Raw genomic sequence first — 25,086 nt, 5'->3', positions numbered from 1 at the left:
GTGGCTTAACTTTCCCTGCCCCTTCACTCACTCAATCCCAATCGTGCCAAATACCACCCCCCACTAAAAGCTGCTTTTCCTCCAAAGGGGAACTGTGACTGCTACTCTGACCATCTCCTCCTCCCCACAGCTATTTTTAAAAACAAACACACATGCACATGTAATGTATCATTATTCTGGCCACCAGGTGGCACAATATGAGAGCAGCCTAACAAGAAACTGATTTTACACCCTTTGAAAGCAAAGACTGAGAAATACACCGCAGTTATTTCATCCACCTAGGACAGAAATCATTTTTCATTTTTAGAAGGACTTAATAAACAGCCATGTCTAATGAATTAAGAGCAATAACTTGGTGTATTGGCCCAAAAGGAGTGCTGGAAATCCCCAGTTCAAATTTTGCTGCAGTCATGAACTTACTACATAGAAGGTTATGCTCTTCCACTTGCAGTTTTCTACCAACTGCAATAAGAAGATTGTAATGCATGCCTGACATAATAAGGTTGTTGTATGTATCACTGAGAAGGGCTTTGGTCCAATCCAAAATGCAATATGAATGCAGCATTGTTTGTTATTTGTTTGTTTGTTGCTGCTGCTGCTGTTGTTAGCAGTTGGCTTAGTATGATTTCTTTCTTACCATCAAAAAAATCTAAGCCTAAGCAAAAGCGTGCACAATATTAAAGCAATCCCAAGAATAAATATCACTCACCAAATTATAATAAAAAGTATGGCCTACCATTGGTTCTGCTTTCTCCCTTCCCACAAAAGCTACTAATACTCACATATTTCATGCATCATGGTGCAACACAAACATCATTCTCTATAATCTGTCCTTTATTTGTACTTACTTGATCCAGAGGCAATGCTGGTGTTTCTTGTGCTGGAGGGTCTTCCCGGGCTGGTGTTGTGGTAGGCACCTTTAGGAACGGGGCTTGTGGCTGGTGCATGTGCATTCTGGAATCATACACAATGGAAATGGCAACCTTAGCAATGGCATAAACACATAGTTTATGCAAAGACATATGTTCCTACAATGGGAAATTCATTTGGTGGAGATTCACCATGGGTAGGCAAACTAAGGCCCGGGGGCCGGATCCGGCCCAATTGCCTTCTAAATCCGGCCCATGGACGGTCCGGGAATCAGCGTGTCTTTACATGAGTAAAATGTGTGCTTTTATTTAAAATGCATCTCTGGGTTATTTGTGGGCCATAGGAATTCATTCATTTCCCCCCAAAATTAAAGTCCGGCCCCTCTCAAGGTCTGAGGGACAGTGGACCGGCCCCCTGCTGAAAAAGTTTGCTGACCCCTGTGACATATACGGTTAGATCTACATCATATCCCAAATTCTCTGTATCTGATTTTATCTGGTTGCTGAACATAAATTAGATGTACGTCCCTTAACTGTCCTTCACTATAAAAAAGAGAGAACAATGAATTAATCTAAATTTTCCCGCACAAAATCTATGGAGAATAAGATTGGATAGTCTACAAAAAGAAGTGATGTTAGTATTGTAAGCAACCTTCAACCTTTACTACTTAATTGTTATCTCAATCAATATGAAGTAGATGAATAGCTTTCTCCCTAAAAAAAATACAAGAAACCTTATTGATAACTTCAACAAATGAAAATAAATTCATGGTTTAGTAGTATAATTCAGGAAAAACACTGCCCTAGGATCCACTGAGATGAAGGGTCAGCTATTCAATCAATCAATCAATCAATCAATCAATCAGAAAGTCAGTTCTCCCCTCTTCTACCCATGGTGTGTATGCACTGCCAGCTCCTGTTAACAACTGAACAAAAATATAAGGAACTAGAATTTCCATAAAACAGGAAATTCTGTGTGAGATTGCAGCAGTCACTTCTAAATAATTTCAGGTTGTCAGTAAGCGTAAAAACTTAAAATATGAGCCAAGATTGTGGGGACAAGAACTGTAAATGTTGCTCCATGTAATGTTAATGTGCTGGAAGATCTATATAAGGATACCAAAACCACGGATAAGGGCCTGTGAGGGCATTACAGGTATGGACAGAATCAAAACTATCAGATCAATCCCTTCTCTCATTGCAAGGTGACTTGTGAAGCTGTATCACACATGGTAGTGATGTGTACTGTTCATTGCTGCTCTTTAGAATCTCACCTTTATGACAGCAACTATCATTCAGCACTCTTCCCCACCCCCTGGCATTCTTCCCCCACCTCATTGTCCCATGAAGAACAGTCTTACCCTGCTGTTCTATACATATCTGGAGACAGTCCCCCCATGCCACCTCCACGTCCTGTCTGTTCCATCATTAAGGCCTGAAAGTGCCCCACATTCTCTTCCTGGCAGCGGTACAGAGGTCCCTCATGAGCAAGACCATTGGCTTGATTGGTGGCTGGAAGATGTGCCAAGTGAGCATTCACAGGGGACCCATAAGCTCTGGACTGGAAGTGACCGGTGGGATGTCGTGGTGCATAAGGTGACCCTGTCTGCAGCATGACACTGTGCGGTGGGAAAGCAGAGGGACCAAACCCAAGCCCAGAAGAACTCATGGGTGGTGGAGGTGAACTATACAGGTATTCTCCTGCTGCAACTGATCTCTGTCTCTTGGTGGCTGCATTGTGGTTGTCCAAATCAAGAAACTCTTTGGGACTCTCAGGCCTCTCTTGGGATTCATCCGTTTTCTCAGCCTCAGGTGGCAGCTCTTGCCCACTGCTGGGAACCTCTTTGGTGCTTGCCATGTCCATTCGGTTTGGGGAAGCCAAAGAAGTGGTAAGCACTTCACAGCCCTGCATGCCGCTGCCCATGGTTGCTCTGTCTGAGAAAGGAGGCCTGGCCAGAGGTGATGGACCAGGTGGATGACCAGTGGGACTGGACTGGGGAGGGAAAGGCCTCTGCCAGTCTGAATAGCCCTGTGGACAAGGATAGTAAGGAGGCTGCTGGTAGTGGTGATAGGAAGGAGGAGGTTGAGGCTGGTAAGGGTATGGCATGCCCTGGTGGGAACGGTAACGAGGGAAAACCCCATGGGGACTGTTACTAGGCTGAAAGCCTCGGGCAGAAAAATGTTGAGAATGGGCTACTGGGTGGGGTTTCCCTCCCATCATAGGATTAAATCCCTGCAGTCCTGGATTGATGTGATAGCGTGCTGCTGAATTTGGATATTCCAAATTGGGCATGTAGAGAGGGGCAAACTGGCCAGAGGTGCCTCCTGCCGGACTGCTACCCATGGCAGCAGGAGTGTTGGTGCTCTGTCCCACGCAAGGCACAGTTGCTTCCAGCATGTTTTTCCCCCCAGTGCAACGCGACTTCTCCATTATATTAGCAGCCACTGTTTTCCCTTCAGTGCCAGTGGATGGTCCATCACCTACAGCACCATTTTCAGGCACAGGCCCTCTTTCTGTCGCTGTTACAATGTCCTGCGCACATCCTTGGGCTGCTGAACTTGTATAGTTACTCTCCGCTGGCCATGTGCTCTTGCTCTGTGTTGCTTTTGGATCATTTTTAGTTCCAGAATCAACACCCTCCCCTTCCTGGGTCTGCCTGGAGCAATCCATTTGCAAGGGAAGCTTGGAATGAGGTAGCAGCTTGGGGTATGCCCCCTCTGGAAGGCCAATACACTGGGCTTTCTCTTCCACTCCTGGTGGAGGGTTCACTGTGCAAAATGAAGCAAAGAGAAGTTAAATCTTTTTCATCACATGAACTGACAACATCCAGAAAAATTACAGTGAACTCCAAGGTCCAGTATAGACATAATATTAACTTGGTTTTTACAAAATGGGAGTTTAGAGCACCCCTATAGTTATTTTTATCAGACTTAGCAACAATAACATGCAATGCTGAGCCATGTTAAAAGGGAGTGGGACAATTTAGTATGATTGAGCATGTGTGTCAGAAAGGAGTGTGTGATCCTGCAGCCTGCTCCCAATCTCTGAACCCAGTTAACATCACATTTACACAAGGCCTGAGTGAAACTCCACCACCTATTAACTTCACAATTTTAAGTACAGCAGGAACAGTGAAGAAATGTAAATGAAGTCCCCCCCGCCGCCCAGATTTGCTTCATAATTAAAATGATGCTAGAAGAAGACTGTTAACATTCTACAAACATCACATAAACATGGGATGTGGAGACATGCTAACCATGATGCAGGTATGCAGCTCCGGTTAATTTCAAAGGGCTTGAATGGGAAAAACTTACAATATACTTGTATCAAAACAAATTCTTACTCTGCTGCTCTTAATGGTGTCCAATAAAATCTACTAGTCACTTTACTTTCTCCCATGGCCACCTATGTGTGGACATGCCATAGTAAAGTATCAAACAGACAGCCCCCCCCAAAACCCCATTCACCAATGACAACAGCAGTCCCTAACTCTTTACAGATCCTTGGGGCAAATGGACATAAATCAGTTGCTCAACTGATGAAGCCACCATATTTTGCCTTAGCAGATCAAGAACATGCAATTACCTTGGTTGTTCTCTGAATCAACTGTCTGGCTGGTGTCCTGAGAGTTCCCATTCCCTAAAACTGTTTTTGGAGGTTGAATGTTCATAGATGCCACATGGGCCAGTTGTGGAAATGGTCCAGGCAAGTGGGGGGGAGGAGGCTGACGGGGATGGTAAGGCACACCAGGTGGGCATACCCGGGAGGACAGCTGTTGCATGGCAATCATCTCTGGACTGTCCATCATGGAATCCCCACCTTGGGTTCCTCTTGGCATTTGTGTGGGAGGCCCAAATAATGAGGCTGGTAGCTGCTGCTGCATTCTCTGACCAGGGCCTTTTCCTGGTTGTCGGATATATCCTGAGGGTGGAGCTCCATGAGGTAGGAAATTGGATTGCTCAGTCCACTGATTAGGTGGCAAAGGTGGTCTCAGTACCTGAGGGTCCATCATGTGGCTCAACGCACGAGGCGGACCCATTGAGGGTCGCTTGTCTACTCCCAAGGTCATCTGGTTTACTGTATCATGGCTTCCATTCCACACAGCAGGATGTGCACGGTTTAGGTATTTATAGGGCCTGTAAACATGTCCAGGGGGAACCTCTGAGGTCTCTGTTTGTCTTGTAGGGGGTCCATTGTGCCTTGGAGAAGGGAATCCTTGCTGAAATTGTGCAGGGGAATACATACTGGCATCTGAGGGAGGACCTGTCATCCGACCAAGCTGAAGGGATCCAGGCTGTGGTCCTATTGTGGAGACGTGCATTGGTCCTGCACATACCTGCTTCTCTGGAGCAGGAAGCCGATGTCCTCTGGGATCATTCAATCCAACTGTAGGCTGCGGAAGGAAACATAATGAGGCAGGTTCAATGTGGACATAGGAAAATCAAAGTCATTAGTAACGGATATATAACAGCAAGAATCGAGACTACACTTTAACCAAGAATCTAGAACATCATCATCATCATCATCATCATCATCATCATCATCATTATTATTATTATTATTATATTACCCCTCCATCCATAGATCTCAGGGCAGTTCACAACATAAAAATACAAGAATAAAAAAAATACATAATAAAAACAAAAACACCCTCACCCCCTCCCACAACACATTTAAAAAGGTATCAGATTGATTACGTTCTCCTGGCACCTAAAGGTGTATAATGAAGCTGCAAGCTGAGCCTTCCTGGGGAGAGAATTTCACAAATGGGGAGCCTCCACAGAGAAGTCTGTTTTCATGTTACCACCCTCTGAACATCTCGCGGAGGAGGCACATGAAGAAGAGCATCTGATGATTATCATAGGATCTGGGTAAGTTCATCTGGAGAGAGGCGATCCTTAAGGTATTGCAGTCCTGAGCCATTTAAGGCATTATAGGTCAAAACCAACACTTTGAATTCGGCCCAGAAACTAAATAACAGCCAGCACAGTTGGGCCAGGATTGGTGCTATATGCTCAAACCATGTTGCCCCAGTGAGCAGCCTGGCTGCTGAATTCTGCCCCAATCAAAGTTTCTGAACCATCTTCGGAGGCAGCCCTATGTATAGCACATTGCAGTTATCTAACCTAGAGGGTACCAGAGCATAGAAACAATAGATGTTAGGTTATCCCTGCACAGATATGGGCACAGATGGTCCACCAGCTGAAGCTGATGGAAGGTACTCTGCATCACTGAGGCTACCTGAGGCTCAAGTGACAGCAAAAGATCCAGGAGTACCCCCAACCTGCCCCAATAGCAATAGTAATAAGACCATGAATAAGTAATTGTAATTTGTAAGACAGAATCAAGATTTCCTTACTGCAGACTTGCATGCAGTTCTTAAATATGCAGGTGGCAGCTCCTTTCAGATTATGTTTCCTACCTGCATGACAAAGTGCTGATGCTGCTGACCTGGCTCACCAGGGTGTGGTTCTGGTACTCGTGGTGACCCATATGGTTTTGCTGGATCAGACCCATGCAAAGAGCCAAATGGTCCTGGCACTGCTGGTCTCTGTACAGGAAAACAAAAGTCACCTATGCAACTTAGTAGGAGATGGAATTTCTACAGTCACAAACTTCAGTCATTTCAGATTGAGGAGCCACCTTTCACTTTAAACTGCAAGATGAGGGAGACCCAGATTCATTACCTCACTCAGCTATGATGTTTTTGAAGTGACACTGAACCAATCACCCATTCTTAGCCAACAGAGCTGCATTGGTGAGATTTTTTAGAGAGAAAATTAAGAATGCTGCCCTTGAGGGATGGATGGGTAATGAAATAATTACATTTTTAACAAAGCTAGTGTCATTGTTTCACAACAGCTTTCTAATCGGTTTTTCATAATTGGTATAAGTACCAATCTGTTTATTAATATTTTCTTTGTTGTTACCATAACATTAATGCCCTTAAAAGATTTTGCAAATTATTTGACCACTCCGTTAATCAAATCATCTCCTCCTCCTCCTCCTCCTCCTCCATCATCTTCCTCTTCTTCTTCTTCTTCTTCTTCTTCTTCTTCTTCTTCTTCTTCTTCTTCTTCTTCTTGTAAAATGCTCATTCTTAGTCAAGACCCATCCACTGAATATCAATGCACTAGTGAAGCTGATAAATTCACCAGTTAGGAGAACCAAATATGCCTGTGAGAGGAAGAGCATCCGTTTCTACTTCCTGCCTAGCCTCTTGTTTGTTCTCCTGGGAGGTAAATCTGATAGATAAATCATGTCACTGCCTCTGATTCTCCACAGATGCATCACAGCAGAAGCACACAGGCTGCACACAGCACTCCAACAATCAAATTCACAAATGCTGGCAATTCTAATAAGAACAGTATTTTCACCACTTCCTACCCCTTTCCCTCCCACGATTTTAAATGGCAATAACCCAGCTTTCCCCTACTAAGCATGTACAGCAGATGCGGTCTGCAGCAGCTTTGCTGCAAACCTGGGAAGTCAAATGCAAATGTGAAATTTAACTAGCACAGCTATAAAACTCTGGAATTGTCTCTCTGGAACAGTTTTGAAAGAAACAAATCCTACTGTGGTTGAGTCAGGGCCAAGCAATTTTATGAATCCAACCTCAAGGTTATTTATTCCTGGGAACACTTGGTCACTTCTGCTGAGGGTGTGACTGATTGCCACATTTGAGGTTGGGTAGGAAATTCCTCCCCCATCATATTAACCATTGACCCAGGAAAATCATTAGGGAGAGGCTGGGAAGTGTGCACTCTCCCTTGCTTGCGGAACCATCCGGAGCAAAATGCTCCATTGCCAAACTTTTGAATATACCACCTCTCTGACAGTGAGCATAATAATGCCTGTGAAGTGAGACTAAGATGGAAGATGGCTGCACTAGATTTTTTCTTTCTTTTTCAAATTCTGATTCTATTAGTAGAAATTCAGACTTTCTTTGTAGTTAATTTTTTTAAAAAGTGGTTACATGGAAAACAATCCTTCCACACCTTTTATCTTCCAGACAAGGTCTAGCACCCCCCCCCCCCACATCTGGGTTCGTTCAAATCCAGTGTAAACTGCACCAAGAAGGAAGGAATAGGGGAAGGAAAGAAAACATGAAGTTTGTTATAAAAAGGGAAAGAGGTGTGTATTAGCTTGGATACTTAATGCTACTTCCTCCCATTTGCTGGTGTTCCTTTTGTAATTCCCGCCAAATAATATTTTTTCCAGTTGGTCCACTGGAGTGGGACTCACCATCTGCCCTGGATGGGATACACGGTTGGACATTCCACCATAGCTATGTGAGCTCAGGAAACCTCGGCCATTGGAAGAGGCCACTTCTCCAGAGGGATGAAGAGAACTACCACTTGGACCCTCGGCAGAAAAGAAGGAAGAAGAGGAAGAAGTAGGCACTCTATGTTTCGCCTTGTGAGGTGGAAGTTTTCCTCCATTTTGCACATGCTGTTGTCTCTTCCCAGGTCCTTCAGAGTCTCTGGATCGAGTCCAAACATTCCCTGTGCTGGAACGTATAGTCCGACGGCTTCTTTTCTCTCGCTTCCCATCTTCTCTGATCCAGAACTCATCATCTGTGTCCCCATCTTCTCCAGGGAAGTGCTTCATCATTGCCCGGTGGAAGCATCTTTCTAAGTTATAAGCCATTTTAGTGTATTCTGTGTTGAAAGAAGCAAATCAAAGAAAGTGAGTTTTATGGGTAGTTACATTCTTCCTCTGCTGAGAACTGCCCTTGGAATGTAGGTTATTCTCTCTCTCTGCTTTTACTATGTTTTTAAAAAGGAAATAAGATACAATCAGAGCTGGAAAACTGGAAGCTATAACATGGATTTCAATGCATCCCTTCAGTAACATTCCTTATTTTAAATTATCAATATAATGCAAACTGTAATACAGACAGATGCCTCTGTGGTGTGTTTATTAAACACATACAGTGGTACCTCTGGTTACGAACTTAATTCATTCCGGAGGTTCGTTCTTAACCTGAAGCAGTTCTTAACCTGAGGTACCACTTTAGCTAATGGGGCCTCCCGCTGCCGATGCGCAATTTCTGTTCTCATTCTGAGGTAAAGTTCTTAACCCGAGGTACTACTTCCAGGTTAGCGGAGTCTGTAAACCAAAGTGTTTGTAACCCGAGGTGTTCGTAACCCGAGGTACCACTGTAATGGGATGACTCCAGTTTCACATATCAAGTCTTGCATTGGGCATAAATGGTCTTAAAAATGAGTTAAAGTAAGTGTTCTGTCTGCTTCAGAAATGTGTGCAACTGGTAGACCCAAGTAAAAGAATGGAATTCAGCAGTGCCCCATGTCTGTCAGCTTTCCAGAAGGAATGATTTGTCCTTCCATGTGCTGTTCTGGTGTTCTCCTAATACTCCCCAAGTCAACTGGGGGGCAGGGGGCAGTGTGAGGGGAAACCCTCAGACACAAGCAGAAGTCCTTGTGAAGGGCTTCCACCGACAGGGCTCTTTGAGTGAATACCATCCACAATATTTTAGTAAATGATTCATAATGTTGCCCAATAGTGTAAGGTCACCCAAATTCAGAAGACCACACTCATCTTTTTCTCTCTTTTTTAGTGTGCACCTGCTACACAGAGCTTAATACAGAAATGCTAGCCACACAACTGGAACTCTGTACATGAAGGAACTATGCTTCAACTATATGCACATGACAATCCTACGGATTATGTCAACAGTTAAGCACATTTCTCTGTGCTTTGTGTACTGTTACATTTTGTGTCTGTGGGGAATCCAGCCTCTTTAACAAGGTTAGGATTCTGAGAGCCACTACTTTTTGAAAGATGATGCCTCTGGTCTAACAGTAGCACAGAATAGCATGAGGACATAAAGACTGTGGTCTGAAAGAAGATCATAAAAAGAGCAGTTTTTCCTAATGCCAGCTGATATAAATTCAGCTGACAGCACAGTTCCCAATCCTTTCCCTATAACTAACACTCCATGTTCCCCTGCTTATACAAGCTTATTAACTTTCTGCCACTCTAGTCCATGCTACATAGTTGAATTAAATAATAATAATCTGACTCCTGCAAGCAGAATAGACTCTGCCAATTACACTGTTGTTGGCATCCATCCATTTTGAGAGACAATGGAGTGCACCTCCTCTCTGGTGAGCAAGCCTGGGCAGTATGTATGGAGGTCCTGGGCTACCCAGACAACAATACCCCACTCTCAGCCCTGCTGATGTGGTCCAAAGGAAAGAAGAGCAATACTTTAGGCACCAGCTTGGCTGCAGGAGTTGCTGGAAGGAGACATACAAGATGCCATCCAACAATCTTAGGAACTGGAATTGTGTCAGATTTACTCCTTAGTCTTTTCTTCTCCTGAAGATGTCCCATAAACCAATTTGTACATATTTTTCCTCAGGGTTTACTCCAGAAGCCTTTCATGTGAATGAATATTGCCACAAGGCACATTTATTTAATTTTTCAAATGTTTGTAGTGAATTAAGAATTACGGGCTTAACCTCTTCATCCATTTCCTGTCCAATCCAGCTATGGGAGGCTAGAAAAGACTTGGGCTGTTTTCCATGTATATGTACACAATAAATAGAACTCAGGTTCCAAATTCTTACCACTATTTTCACCGTTGTATTTAAGGCAGTTCCTGAACATGGTCTTCATGTCACCCACAAATTCCTCCTTGGTGTAGTATTGGCCTCCATTTAGCTTCTTCTCCATGCTAGATATATCCATAGGAGCCTGAAAAATACCCCAGTTTGCTTCAGGCTTACAGACCTTGAAAGCTACAATCATCCTTTAAAAAGATGTATTCTTATTCTGCCTGCTAAATTATGCAGATTCCATTGCATCAACTATGACACAATGTTCAGAATGCAAAAAAGGGCTTCATACTGCTTACCTTAACAATTTGGTAGTAATTTGGGGCATAGGATTCATCAACTGGCTCCAGGAATGGCCAGGAGTCCTTGTGAGCCTTCACTACATCGAGAACTGTCAGCAGCAAAAAGATGATAAACTGTTACACATACAAATGGATGCTAATACTTTAAAAACCAACCAACCTGCAAAGCTAGTGTCTGGAGTGGGGACTGACCTTTGTACATGGCAGTGAACTCATCATCCAATTCAAAACTGCAAAGAGGAAATGTAAAATTAATGCAAAGTTTCTCCAGCCTCATTTCCCCCCCAACTCTGTCTCTGGTATGTTATCCTTATCACTTAACGTTCAATTCCAGCAACTGCAATGCTTTCCAAGGCCTGCATTCACACTCTTTTTAATGCCACAGAATATAATTCCTCCATAGCCTTTTCTCCGGCCATCACCATTAACAGTGACAATCAATTGTTTTGGGTGTGATTGTTTTTCTGTATTTATAGGCCACTCACTGCAATTTACTTACAGGTCCTTGGTCTTCCTCTCCTCCCTAGCAGGTGAACTGGGATCCAAGTGAGAAAGCTCTGGGGGAAGTTCCTTTCCCTGGGCAAGCAGCCATGCCCGTTCTTCTCGGAGCTTCCTCCTCTTGGCTCGTTCTGCAGATAGGGAAGAAAAACTGTTACGTTCTTGAGAAGTTTTCTTGCACAATGCCCAGGGTTTCAGGAGGTCATTCACACTCCTGTGTGTCACCAGTGGAATTAACATGGGGTTGGAGAAACTCCTCTTTGAGGAAAGGTTATAATGTTTGGACCTTTTTAGTTTAGAAAAGATGAGAAAGTGAGGATATGATAAAGGTGTATAAAATTATGTGTGGTGCAGAGGAAGTAGGTAGAAAGATGTTTTGCTCTCTCTAATATTAGAACTGGAGTCATTCAATGAAACTAAATGGTTAGGGATTCGTGAAATACAAAAACGTACTTCTTTATGCACTGCATGAAATTCACTGCCACAAAATGTAGAGATTAGACAAATACAAGCAGAATAAGGATATCAATGAAGCTACCAGCCATGACGACTATATTACTTCTGTCAGACTAAGACAAGCAATCATTGCCATTAAACAACTAAACAGAGTGACATGCTGGTGTACAATGCTTGTGAAGTGGATATCATGCATATAAAAATAAACTGTAGACCAAGAGCAACTAAAAAACCTTCCATAAAGCTGATCCGCCTACCTTCCACTGCCTTGACTTTCTCCTCCATTTCTCGTTTCCTTTCTTCCTTCAACATTTGTTCTTGCTCCTTCTTCTGAACTGCCAGAAGGATTTGACGTTCCTCCTCCTCTTCCCGTCGTCTCTGCTTCTCCATTCTGCTGAGCACCACAGGAGTCACCTGCAAAAAGAAACACAACTATTTACTTATTATTTATTATATTTATATCCCATAATTTATGTCAGGTAGGTCAGACTGAGATACAGTGACTTGCCAAAAGTTAACCAGTGAGCTTCAAGGTTGAGTGGAACTTTGAAGACCAGCATCCACAGCCCTAGTCATTACAGCACACTGGGTTTCAGCTTATGATTGCCTTACATGAAATTATTGCAGTAGCTGATATACCTTTGTAGCCCTTTTATAGCCTTTAGAAACAGACTTGACTCTGAATGAAAAATTGGATCATTTGTACATTTTTAAAACAAGATACTATCATCATAGGAAAGCACCTCCTGTAATTTTTCTCTTGGTCATATAAATGTACATCCACGTGATTAAATCAAGGCATAACTGCAGGAAATGTATTGTTTGTTTTCAATGACTGCATTTCACATGTATGCAGCTTGATTTCAGAACATACAACCACATTTATAAGAATGAATAGTCAGGGAAGGAACATGTGATAATTGCAAAAGGTGCATTAGATGCGCACACACTTTCACATAATGTATACTGGCCTGAAATGGGAAAATAAAGCTATTCTTTACAATGCCACTGCTGCAGCAAAGAAGAACCACCCCAATCCCAAGCATGAGTGCCTCTTTACCAGGGCAATCTTTGGGGGGGGGGAGAACATATGTGCTCCCCCCAAAAGATTGCCAGAATCTTGTTCAGAGTATGTAAATTATTTGATTGCCTTAAAAGAGCCACTTTATAAGAAGGTAACCATACCACAAGTTTTAGGATGGTCTTTTATCTTCTTTTGGAAAGTGCTTTGCCAAGAAAAGGGATCACATTTTTACAGCAAAAGGTATCTCTCCGCCCCCCCTCCGGATGTGTTGAACTTTCACAGAATGCTTCATGTCCCCGAAATGGCACCTTTTGTTTATATATATATATATATATGAGCTCCAAGAAAATTCGGCACAGCCCTATTATTTATTTATTTATTTAAAATGTTCTATATCTCACCTAACAATTCCAAGTAATTACTTATATTCTGAAAACTTGCTCTGTGCCTGTAACTTCAATCAAGATTTAAAAACCAGAAAAAAATCACAGGCATTAATTAAAACACTATGTAACTTCATAAATATACTAAAAAAAAAATTAGCTAACATAAATTATCCCCCCCCCAGTATTTCACATTAAAAGCATATTTAAAATCAATCCTTTCATCTTCTTCTTAAATATGTGAAGGTTCTGCTGGGCAGCTGGCTCCAGAGGTCACAGCCACAACAGGAAAGTCACTCTTCTATAGTTATTTCCTGCCTAGATAGGATCACAATCAGGCCCTCTTCAGTAGATCTTAATGGCCATCTGCCCTTGGCCTTTAACAGATTTCAAAGCATCAGAAGCTAACATGCAGTCAGTTTGTGTTGCAGAATTAGCCAGCTATGTTCTGGTCTTCTTGTTCATATTAGGAGTTGGCAGTTGCATTGTGTGCCAATATAGTTTTTAAGAGCCATCCTATATACTAGGAATGGCTTACCATTTTGTCCTGATGACCACTTCCACGTTTAGCTAATCCTCCACAGAACGCATGCCAGTAAGTGAGTGTGTTCACTCCACACTCTTGTACACACATTCACACACCACACCGGACAAACGTGTGCAAGACATGGGAAACACACACAGAGGAACAAAGCTCCCCTTTTCAGTTGATCCATATTGATTAGTCAATGAGAAGTTTTGCCTCTTTTCTGCTTATCAAATAACCACCCTGATGCATAATCAAATTGTTTAAACTTCATTGTTCACCCCAGCACTCTTTCTATTTTTTTAACTGGTAGGGTCTTGGGAGAGGGGAGATAGGGGTTAGCAAGCCCTGCTATGTAGGGAGCATTATGGAAATTGATTCTACAGACAAAGTTGATAGTTGCCAGAACTCTACAATGCAGGAAATGTTAGTGTTTGTATGCAGCAGAGGAAGTTAACTTTAGTTAAACGAATTCTTGCTTGGAGCACACCTTTAGTTGAAAGGCATTCAGACTGAGACATGGTTTAAATAAGAAAGCTTATTGTAAGGAAGTACATTCTAGTTGGAGAAACAAAGAAGCAAAGCTATGCTTGCCCCTTTGTTCCCAGAAGATTGATCCAAGATGACCTCTTGCCTTGAGGTCCAAATAAAGTGTATGAGGAGGAGCAGGAAGTTGTAAATGAAATGCAATACCACTGTAAACATCAAAGAGATAGAGAGAAGTCAGCATAGATACAAAGGTACAGTACTACAGGGATAGACTGGGAAGCTGGAGGTCTCTTGCTCTATCTGTCTTTAACCCATGCAAACCCCTCTCAGAAAGCTGAGATGCACCCAAACTTCTCTCCTGGTCTCCTGAGAATATAGGATCAGACAAACTAATTTAAATAAAACATAAACCAGAAACCTTGTTTCAATCCCATTTTTGGAAAGTGGGTTAAAAACCCAATATATATTGGAAAATTATTTGTATTTGAAAGTATTTGAAAATTGAAAATTGAAAGTAACTTTCTTTTGTTGGACATGTTTCAAAAAGATGGATACAAATAGAAATTGTGTCCCCTAGAGGGAGCTTGTCAATTTGTTGCTGCAGTTTACTTGGGAGACCTCACAGCTACGAGATTGGGATCGTGGGACCAGCCGTTTGACCTTGAATAGAAATGCATGGGGAGGAAGTTTTGGTGTCTGCTTTTTGCAAGACAAATGCTTTGCTGGAGCAGTTGCATGAGAAGACGGGTTTGATGAAGGAGAAGTTGGACTTGATGACTGCTGTAGCCAGTGAATATGGATTAACAGGAAACATAGAAATTATGCAGCGACAAACTCAGGAAATTGGTTCGACTGGACAAGTGCAAGGGCAGATGAAGATGGAGGAGGCTGCGATCGCACCCCAAGCAACACAAATGGAGAGATCCGAAGCCCTGCAGGAGCATAAGCCGCTGTTTTGGAAGATTGAATTTGGAGTGGGCCTGGGAGAGCCTGGAGTTAAGGAGGCTCTTAACTTTGGGGGGACTTGGAAATATGCTGACAACTATTTTTTGGATAGTTACTTTTTGGATTACAATGATGATGGCGGGGAGTGGGACTGTGGGGAATGGGCTAGTCTGATGAAGGAAGATGGATATAACTATCGGTTAGAATCCCCCAGAGACCTACTCCTCAAGGAGAAAGGGAAGAAATTAAGAAAGAAACCAACAAAAGATAAGGAAAAGTGTAAGCATAAACAAGAAGAAGAAAATCTGCAGAAGAGGCATAGAAGAGACTTAAGGGCCTCGGACATAAGATCACCAGGTTGATGGACTGGATGGAATGGACAGTAAGGACTGACATAACCCGAGACCAGGAAGAATAAAAAATTTTAAAAAGCCTATAAAAGGAAAATTTTCTTTTTATTTTTGGAATTAGTGTAAAACTAATGAAATATTAGGGAAAATGTTGGAATGGAATTATCTGGCTTTAGTAGAAAGGATATAAGGAGTTATGCATAAATATGTTTTAAATTTTGAACATTAAGGTTTTCTTTTTATGGTAAGACAAGGTTAAATAAATCAAGGTAATTTGAATAACAGAATATGTCAAAAGATGGAAAGGATTTGTTGAGTTAACTAATAGGTTAGACTATCTAAATAAGAATTGAGAAAGACGGAAAGAATTTGCTGAAATAACGAATTAAATTAGAATACAAAAAGGGAGGTGTGAGGAGGTCAAAGAATTAAGCAAATGAAAAGATGTAATATGGGATTTGTCTTTTTTTCTTTTTTTTTCTTTTTTGTTGTTGTGATGTATTTGTTCCTTTTTTTCTTATTTTTTGTCCTTTTTCTTGTACTTTTGAAACTCTGAATAAATATCATTAAAAAAAAGAGTATATAATTGAAAGTAGATGAATATAAGTTAAGTTAATTTAGGAAATGATAAAAATAATTTTAAGGAACCGCAGTAAGGAGGAAGGAAATCTTGTTTTGAAATGTTAAAATGACTGTAAAAGTATTGAAATGTATATAACTGAAAATCACAATATTTTTTTTTTAAAAAAAAGACAAAGAGAAAGAAAGGGTGTGACAACTAATTTTTCAGTTTACACTTCAGTTTTCAAACTGAGGGGATCCAGGTCCTTTAGCTTAACTTCTGTTCCAGGAAAACTGGAAGCAAGCATTATTAAAAGCAGAATTACTAAGCACATAGAAGAATAAGTCTTGCTGAACCAGCAAGGGTAACATCTGTTTCACTAACCCTTTAGAATTCTTTGACAGTTTCATTAAGCATATGGAGGCAATCCAGATGACAAACTAACTTACCCCCCCCCAAAAAAAATCAGATAAAGTCCCTCAAAATGAAAAGGATTGAAAATAAAACTGACAGTATCATAATGCTGTTATGCAAATCCATGGTGTGACTTCAATTGGAATACTATGCACAGATTTGCTTGCCTCACCTCAGAAAGGATATCGCAGAGCTGGAAAAGGTTCAGAAAAGGGCAACCAAAATGACCAGAGGGCTGGAACAATTCCCAAATAAGGAAAGGTTACAACATCTGCACCTTTTAGTTTAGAAAAAAGTGAGCAAAAGGGAGGGGGGAATGATTATTTACACCAGTTATGGTCCAGTAAGTATCTAAATGCCTCTATTAGTAGGACACACTTGAGACTTTACTGCAATGGCTTACAATTTTTGCTTATAGAATCATACTACTATTTCAGCTTATAAAGCCAATTATATTATTCACAACTACCAGATTATTGATATTTGCACCATCTGGCAACTTTTCTACCTCGTTTGTAAAGTTTCATGGCACAGATACATCTTAAATACCACAAGAAAGAAGAAGTTTATTGCTTCCTTCCCTCTATAGGTTATAAATTATCACTGAGGCCTACTGCTTGCTGAGGAGAGTAGCTGAACAATATAACACAATATAACAATCTGTTTATGGATTGCTGAGGAGAGTAAGCCTGTTTCTGGGTTCAGATGATGGAATGGTCCTCTACACAATAAATCCCTATATGCAGAACAGTGACCCCCTGGCTGGTCACTGGAACTCTCCCCAGGCCACAACCCCCAGTGCCTCTGCTTTACACCCAAAGTGTTTGGCCCTGGATGGGACTGTGCATTTGAACTTTGATAATGCCTCTTGCTTGTCTGGATGGAGGACAGAGATGGGTGTGAGTGTGCACAAGCAAGCCTACAGTACAAAGGTGACATGTTTGCCAGTGGTATATGTGGCCCCAGGAAGGTTGCCAAGAAGGGAATGCAGTCCTTAGGCTGGAAATGAATTCCCTGCCATGGCTATAGAAGAGCTTCTATAACTATAACCCTTCTCCCCAACAATGCCACTTTAGATGCCATATGGAAATTCCCATGGTTGAATGAACCTTCTACATTGAAAACTCGGTAAGTGGAAGGAACAGTCAGTCATGGGAACCTTTATCTGCAACCAGAAGTGGCATAGCCCAGATATAGGTTCACCACTGCATTGAAAACTGGGTCTTCAATGCAATCTATTTCCTGAGAATTAATGATCAGCTGGAGTCTCCTCACTGCCCTTCAGGCCTTAGCCCATCATTAATTCAGACAAAAGCCTGCACCTTAGCCATTATTGCTTCATTTTTTTTCACCTGCCTGCAAATGGGACCTGAGGGGGCACTGATAAATTGCTAGAAAGGCAAGCTAGCTTCCACCCTAGATACCCTAAGTGCCTCTATATTTGTGTTGTTGCAGAAATGCTATTTAGTCATTTCCTTCAGTAATGCTTCCTTGGAGAATTGTCTGACATCATCTCCCATCCTTGCCACCAGCAACAACAATGCATTAAGCAAGGTCCCTAGGCCCCTGCTTTGTCCTTTAATAGAAGAATGCTACAGTTAGACAAGAGTAAAAAAATCATAAGACATGGGCTACTTTACAAAATGAAAGCAAGGCAGAGAACTGGATACAAACACCTGTTCCTCACATCAGAATGCAGGGTGTCCTTTGCGTGCAACCCAGCCCACCAAAGTGACCTTGTGTATTTGAACTAGTGTTGCCAGTGTATCCAATTAATCCCAAGATAATAATTTAAAGAGAATCAGAGCAATTAGACCTTTTATGTTATTTAGTCCATTTCATCTGACCACTCACAGGATTGTCCCTATAGAATTTATTCAGATACAATAGTGCCTGAATACTTATGCTTATGTGAGGATTAAAATACTAAAAGATAATCTCCCAAAATACACAAACTATTTAACTGATTTTTCTAGAGAGTTATTTACCAGGACTTTCATATTTTACTGACAGTTACGGAGCTAGTGTCAACAAATAAGAATTTCAAAGGGCAGTGTACATCTCTAACAACGCTCCAGCCCAAAATTCTACAGAAAAAACAAAAGTCAAAATTGGGAGCTAACTACATTATTCAATACAATCTGACTCTTTTCCTGACAATAAGTATTTCTCTTACAGAACTATTATACAGGTGGGTTTCTTTTATACAACTTACACACTTACCACTGAGCACCCTTTAGATCAGGGTTGCTAACCTGGTGCCCTGCTTTGGATTGCAACTCCCACCAGCCCCTGCCAGCATGGCCATGATCAGAGATGAAAGGTGTTGAGACCACAACATCAGGAAGGTACCATGTTGGCTATGTCCAAATAGTTTACGGCATGGCAGGCTTGGAGAGCAGGGGGCGGGGGGAATAAAACCTATGATTGGATTTATAGGGAAATATACTGTGAGTTCACTTTAGATATTATTTAATAAATGTTCTAATTCATGTATAGGTTAAATTGTATTTTTAAAAGTCTTTAAAAGTGTTGAATTCTGTCATTAGGCTACAGCATCCAATGCTAAATTAGAATGGGGGGGGGGTAGGGCTGCATTCCATGAATATTTTATTCTACCACAAAATAAGCAGTTTTATTATGGGTGCTATAGAGAGATGAAGTGTTCCTCATGCAATTAAGACATGGTCTTCAGGCTGCAGAAGTGTGAGCCTCTATGTAGTGCAGATGGGCTGCAGTTTCAGTATCATTTCTTTGCTCAAAATAGGACTTCTTCCCTTGTCGTGGTACTGTCATCATGCACCAATCTGAGAGCAAAAATGGCCCTGAGGTTGCAGCTGTTTAGGGCCACAAACAGCAGCAGATTGTTGCAGAAAAATGGAAGTATGGGGGGGGGGAATTAAGTTTTGGGAAAACATTTCAGATGGATGCCAGATCCCCTTTTCATACAAAAAAATATGTGCTGGAGAGCTTTCTACTATATTCTAGTTTAAAAATGCAAGGTCTATTCACAAATGCTGTGTTATGTGTAGCTTTTTGCATAAACCCGTTTTGTTACCCCAAGCTAAATCAAAACCTATGCACACATAATTGCATTTGCAAAGATCCACCACATTGTTCTGTCTCCCTCCCTCTGCTAACTCTTCTCTGCCAAAATTTAATTTGTTATCTCTTAAGACTTTGGACCTGTCTTACTTTATTTTGTTTTGCAAACCATCATGAAAACCAATTATGTTATATGGGGATCCAAACCATTCACTTTTTAAAACTTAGTTTGCGCTCAGCTATAACTGAAGTTGTGTTGGTTCAAGCCAATGAAGGTTCAGGAACTGATTCAGTTCAGCTTAAGTCCCAGCACACCCCATTCCCAACAAAATGCCACAGAAAAACTTTTTTGAGGAAACAGAAAAATTGTTGGGTGATAAATTGTGTGAAAGTGAAAATGCCTTTGGAGTCATGAAAGCATGTCTGCTGCTTTGCTGAAGCACCACTCACATGCTTGCAGCAGAGGGCACTGTGGACTAATCAGAACAACAGGCTCCAAGGACTTCTGCTCTCTGTTCTGATAGTCCCCCAAAAAGAAATTCTCTCTCAGAGTTCAACACAAGATGTGCAGTCCCACATGCCTTGGTCTTGCCTCAAACACAGCCCTTGCTCCTTCCTCTCTCCCCCTATGTGATACCTACTAGAATTTCTGCAGCTTCTTCTTAATGAAGGTGCTGCTCAGAAGGTTTTTTTAATGAGAAGCTAATCTGAACCACCTGTTTGAGAAATATTGCAAAGGATTAGAAGCCTACAGAGCAGTTACACATTTATGCATCCTTGGAACCAGACGGAAGGGGCAACTCTACAGATGCCATACATGGTCAGAAACAAAGAGATTTGTGTGCTCTGACTACAGTCTTAACAACTTCCCTGCATCATGTGCCGGAAAGCCTTCCAATTTAAAAAGAAACAAATACAATTCAATGAGACAAAACACTTGGCATTGTGTTTCCCTGGAAATGGGTATGTCCAGAGACTTGCATCCAGAATAACTGCTACCCCTCCCCTCCCTGCCTCCGCTCCTCAGGTGAAAAATTAAAAGAGACTTGGGAGCTTATGGGAGTGATGGAACACACTGGCCCATAGGCAGCAATTAGCTTATGCTAAGCACCATAGGTCCTACAGCAAACCTCTTACTGATTAGCACCCATTTGTTTCTCTACATCCAAATTTGCAAAACTTTCCTGCCTGTACATAAATATGCACCTTCTTATTTCCTGGATGATGATTTTTGTTGTAGTACTTCTTGCACCTAAAAATGAAAATAATGCAGCAGTGCACACTCCACTCCTGGGGCTGCTCTGCTAAACAAGAGCAGGGGCTCCCAGGATGAAGAAGTGTCACTTTATTCTCATTAATTAAGCTGAAAATATTAATACTCCTTGGCTCCACAGTTGTCACAGGGTGTGCCAGCCAGTTCAAAGTTGATCTTTATTAGCAAAAACACAATCTCCATAGACCGGGCTGAGTGTCAGACCTAATGAGCACATCAGTGCATTCCCTATGGATCTTATTCTATGAAATTAGTTGCTGATACTAAAGGTTCCCTCCTCCCCACAGCTGTCTATGCCTCCTCCTCTGCAGGGCATTCCCCAAGCAACTGGAGACGGTGTCTACACGCAGCCAATCTCTCCTCCAACCTTTTCATGCCTCTCCTGGTTCTGGGTGACAGGGAGGGAGGGGAGCTTGTCACAGCAGGAGGGGGAGACACCCATGCCTCTTCACCAGCCTCGTTCAGCGCTGTCTCTTGATCTCCCTCCTCCCATTCGCCAGCTCAGCTTCTGATTCTTGACTTCTCTCTGCCACAGACTCTCCTAGCTCACTAAGCCTTGTTAGCCTTTCAGCTTCCGACACCTCATCTCACCAGCTTTCTCCCTCTGACCAGTTTCATCATCAGTACATACCTATTCTTTCCTTTTCACTTCTGTATAGCAAGAAAGGCAAATGGCTACTTCAAATATGTAACTGCAATTTTCAGCAAGGCAAAAAACAACTTCAGGTATAACTTGGTGTGAAACACAGACTTTGGAAAGCACTGATTTGTGGTGATATAGTTCAGGTGCTGACACTACGTACCATCTCATTTCCCAGATGTTGAAGTAATGGATGAGTCTGCCATTCAGTGCTTTGAAATGCTTCAACAGAGACCTTTGTTTCTGGATTAGATTGAAGGCTGGAAGTTCTGTGCTGATGACAACCAGATGGCTATCTGGGAGGTAGGCATTTAGCCAAAAATTCTTTCCAACCCACCTCTATAGTAAATGAAGACATTTCAAGAGCTTTATCTATATTTCAAAATTTCTTCATAACTGATAAAATGAAGTTGTCATCTATTTAAGAACAAATCTTGGCTTAACAGTAAGCTTTGTTTGAAGCAAAACAAACCACAATCACTGGTTTGGGCATAATGTTAGGGCAGGGATCATGGCTTCCTGCTGCTACTCATGCTAGAGCAAGAGAATTGAAGCAAGAGCAATCTTCATGGTTCATGTCTGTGGAATGCCGTCTCCTAACATATTTTGCTGACACCAGACCTGATGGGTTTCACACAAACTTTCAAAGACATTTTTATTTACTCAGACATTTGGTTGTTGACTGGAGGAAATTTTGGTCATGTTTATGCTTCTGCCATGTCAATTTGATTTATTGTGGTTTAATTTTTTATATTGCTTTATTTTAGGATTGTATTATATATTTTATGTTGTACCCCACTTTGGGATTGATTTTCATGCAGAATTGGTTATACATTACCTGAATAAGTAAAACTAATAATTAAGGTTACTATGATGTGCCAACTGTGTTATAGTATGTGTGATGAGCTTCCAGAAAGAAAACAAAGGTGCTGGCTGATGGCAATCAGGCATAAGTTTCCTTAAACGTAGGCCTGAGATCTGTATTGTATGTATAAATAATAAATATACCAATATATCCAAATGAAGTTGCCTTACCTGAAGTTCTGTTTCTATGACCTAATTTTCTACTTGTTACTGAGGTGAGCACATTCAATGATAATGCTGATGGATGGCACTGTATAGCTAATTTGTGCTAACCTATTCTGCTATTAAAAGTAAGGTAAAGGACCCCTGTATGGTTAAGTCCAGTCAAAGGTGACTATGGGGTTGCGGTGCTCATCTTGCTTTCAGGCTGAGGGAGCCGGTGTTTGTCCAGAGACAGCTTTCTGGGTTATTTGGCCAGCATGACTAAACCGCTTCTGGTGCAACGGGACACCGTGACAGAAACCACCGTTTACCTTCCTGCTACAGCGGTATCTATTTATCTACTCGCACAGGTATGCTTTCAAACTGCTAGGTTGGCAGGAGCTGGGACAGAGCAATGGGAGCTCACTCCGTTGCGGGGATTCGAACTGCCGACCTTCCAATCGGCAAGCCCAAGAGGTTCAGTAGTTTAGACCACAGCGCCACCCGCGTCCTCTATTATGCTATTACATAACACATTACCTCTTGCCTTATTGGCTTTATGTGCTGACGATCAGACATCCACCTAGGAGAAAACTCCATTCGCTGCAGACGTTTCTCCTAAAAAGTGGTGAAAGAAATCAACATGGATCAGCATTGGTACAAAGCTTCGTATTTGGATGTATGTTATTTATTAGTAACAATTTCTGTAATATTTTTCAATGTACAGAGCGCTTAGCAATTCATTTCTCATTTATCATCCCTCACAGATGAAGTCATAGAAGCTATATTAAGATACAAAATTACTCAAAGACCAGGCCTGGATAATGAATTACAGGAGTTGATTTTTCAAATGATATCAAGAACAAAAGCAAAGCAAACAAACAAACTACAAAAGACTGAGTGCTGCTGAGATTGACAAGTATCCTCCAGATTCAAATATCAAAGAATTAGAGTGCTGAAATGGACTAAAATACCATCCAATGCAACCTTCTGCCACAAAACAGGACCAATCAACCTTCTATTCACTAGTCCATCTCCCTACATTATTCTTCATAATGTTTTAAAACCAGAGAGTAAGTAATCTCACACATATGAGTCAAGCCAAATGCTGCAAATGAAAGGATACCGTATTTTTCGCCCTATAGGGCACACCGGCCCATAGGGCGCACCTAGTTTTCAGGGTGGGAAATCAAGGAAAAAATATGACACACACACCCCCGCAGCTCTGGGAGCAGCCTGTGCGCTACTCCAAGACCCTCTTCCTGCTTTTGCGGGAGTTGGCGGAATTCCCCCACCTCCCGCAAAAGCCCACAGGAGCCGCGCGCGACTCCTGTGGGCTTTTCGACCAGGAGGGAGAAGGGCGAAAAATACGGTACTTCCCCTTCCAGATCGCTGTCAATCTGAACTGAGGTAGTGAAGGGGATTGAGGGGGAGAGAACATAGCTATCCACTACAATGCTCTTAAGAGAAATACAATTAAATTCTTCTCCATTCTACTCAATAGCCCACTTCTGAGCACAGAGATTACAAATTCTCCCAAAACTGAACAAAATGGTTCTTATCTACTGCAAAGAATGCACTTGGAACTCTACAGCAGTTCTAGACAGCCAAACTTCTTCATTTTCTCCCCTTGATTACTGGCTATCTGAATTTAACCATGGTACAATAATGCAATTTAGATTAATCTTCTGACTTTTATTTCATTGTGAAGAAAATCTCGAGCACATATTGTTAGCATATGCAGATGCCTCAAATATTCAATGAGTTCATGTGAATGATCTAGAAGTCAAATGTTTTCTATTATACATTGTCCAGTTGCCTTTTTTCTCTACAACTATTGCCTCTCCAGCATTACCTATGTGTATCCTCCTTTTTTGCTCCACTAATTTGTGCATGTTTTAAAAAAAGAAACAGCAAAAAAAATTCCAGATGTTACAAAGCACATAAGTATGTTTGAGGAAAATTTTATCATTTTTTCGAGGGGGGTGGGGGAATTCCAACAAAATAACTTTGGTTATCTGGTCACAGAATCTGGGCCCTATCATTTTCTTCTTCATATAAACAAAAAACAAACCTGCTCTCAACTCTTGAGGCTGCCTCAAATTATTCAAATACTCCTTCTTACCTTCTGTGCAATCATGTTGCAGATCTCTGGCAGGAAATCTTCACTCAGAAGCTTGTAAAGCTGCCTCTCTCTTAAAGATGTTCTCTCTCGGAAGCTCTCTGTGACCTGCTTCCACTCCTCTTCTGTCTGACATAGCAGCCACCATGTTCCATGACCTGGTCCTTGAGAACCTTTGATAAAATAAAATAAAAATGCTAAGCAATGAGAGCATAGGCACTAATATGACAGGTATCACATGACCTAACATGTACCAATAAGCCACAAGTAACACAAGTGTGTTCCTTCTGTATGAAGAATGGGGTGGTGGCTTCCTAGGACAGATGACCAAACATTCAAAAAGGAGAGATGATTAGTCATGAGAGACTTCAACTACACTGATATCTGTTTGAACCCAAACTCTGCCATGATATCATAGATATCATAAGGTCCAACAAATTCCTCCATTGCCTTGCTGACCATTTCATTTTCCAGAAGGTAGAAGAAGCAACAAAGGGATCATTTATTTTGGACCTGGTCCTCACCAACAGGAAGGAACTGATCAATGAGGCAGAAGTACTGCGAACCTTGGGAGAAAGTGGCCATCTCCTCTTGGGTT

General features: G+C 41.7%; 1 protein-coding gene and 2 long non-coding RNA genes across 5 annotated transcripts in view; 2 read left to right on the top strand and 1 right to left on the bottom strand.

The window, feature by feature from the left end:
* The window catches only part of CECR2 (CECR2 histone acetyl-lysine reader), a 118,387-nt gene that overhangs the window by 7,248 nt on the left and 86,053 nt on the right, over positions 1-25,086 (bottom strand). For all 3 annotated transcript variants that reach the window (XR_014538735.1, XR_014538736.1, XM_083572546.1), the window contains exons 7-18: positions 24,492-24,661; positions 22,907-22,984; positions 11,968-12,124; positions 11,256-11,385; positions 10,949-10,986; positions 10,754-10,845; positions 10,467-10,593; positions 8,116-8,531; positions 6,293-6,421; positions 4,456-5,263; positions 2,231-3,638; positions 849-954 (exon numbers count right to left, since the gene is read on the bottom strand). Coding sequence is in view for 1 of the 3 variants with exons in the window: in XM_083572546.1 (XP_083428672.1) it covers positions 849-954; positions 2,231-3,638; positions 4,456-5,263; positions 6,293-6,421; positions 8,116-8,531; positions 10,467-10,593; positions 10,754-10,845; positions 10,949-10,986; positions 11,256-11,385; positions 11,968-12,124; positions 22,907-22,984; positions 24,492-24,661 (3,659 nt within the window). In the remaining 2 variants the exon portion in view is untranslated. The remainder of the gene's footprint in view (positions 1-848; positions 955-2,230; positions 3,639-4,455; positions 5,264-6,292; positions 6,422-8,115; positions 8,532-10,466; positions 10,594-10,753; positions 10,846-10,948; positions 10,987-11,255; positions 11,386-11,967; positions 12,125-22,906; positions 22,985-24,491; positions 24,662-25,086) is intronic.
* Positions 2,423-8,683, top strand: LOC310743142. The gene is made up of 3 exons (XR_014538807.1): positions 2,423-2,562; positions 7,883-8,004; positions 8,092-8,683. It is a non-coding gene; the product is annotated as an uncharacterized lncRNA (long non-coding RNA).
* Positions 20,737-23,376, top strand: LOC310743164. Its single transcript, XR_014538840.1, has 3 exons — positions 20,737-21,447; positions 21,540-21,664; positions 23,149-23,376. It is a non-coding gene; the product is annotated as an uncharacterized lncRNA (long non-coding RNA).

This window comes from Podarcis filfolensis, assembly GCF_964270895.1.
Source record: "Podarcis filfolensis genome assembly, chromosome: 10".
Taxonomy (NCBI): Eukaryota; Metazoa; Chordata; class Lepidosauria; order Squamata; family Lacertidae; genus Podarcis; species Podarcis filfolensis.
This window is presented reverse-complemented; position numbering and strand designations above follow the sequence as displayed.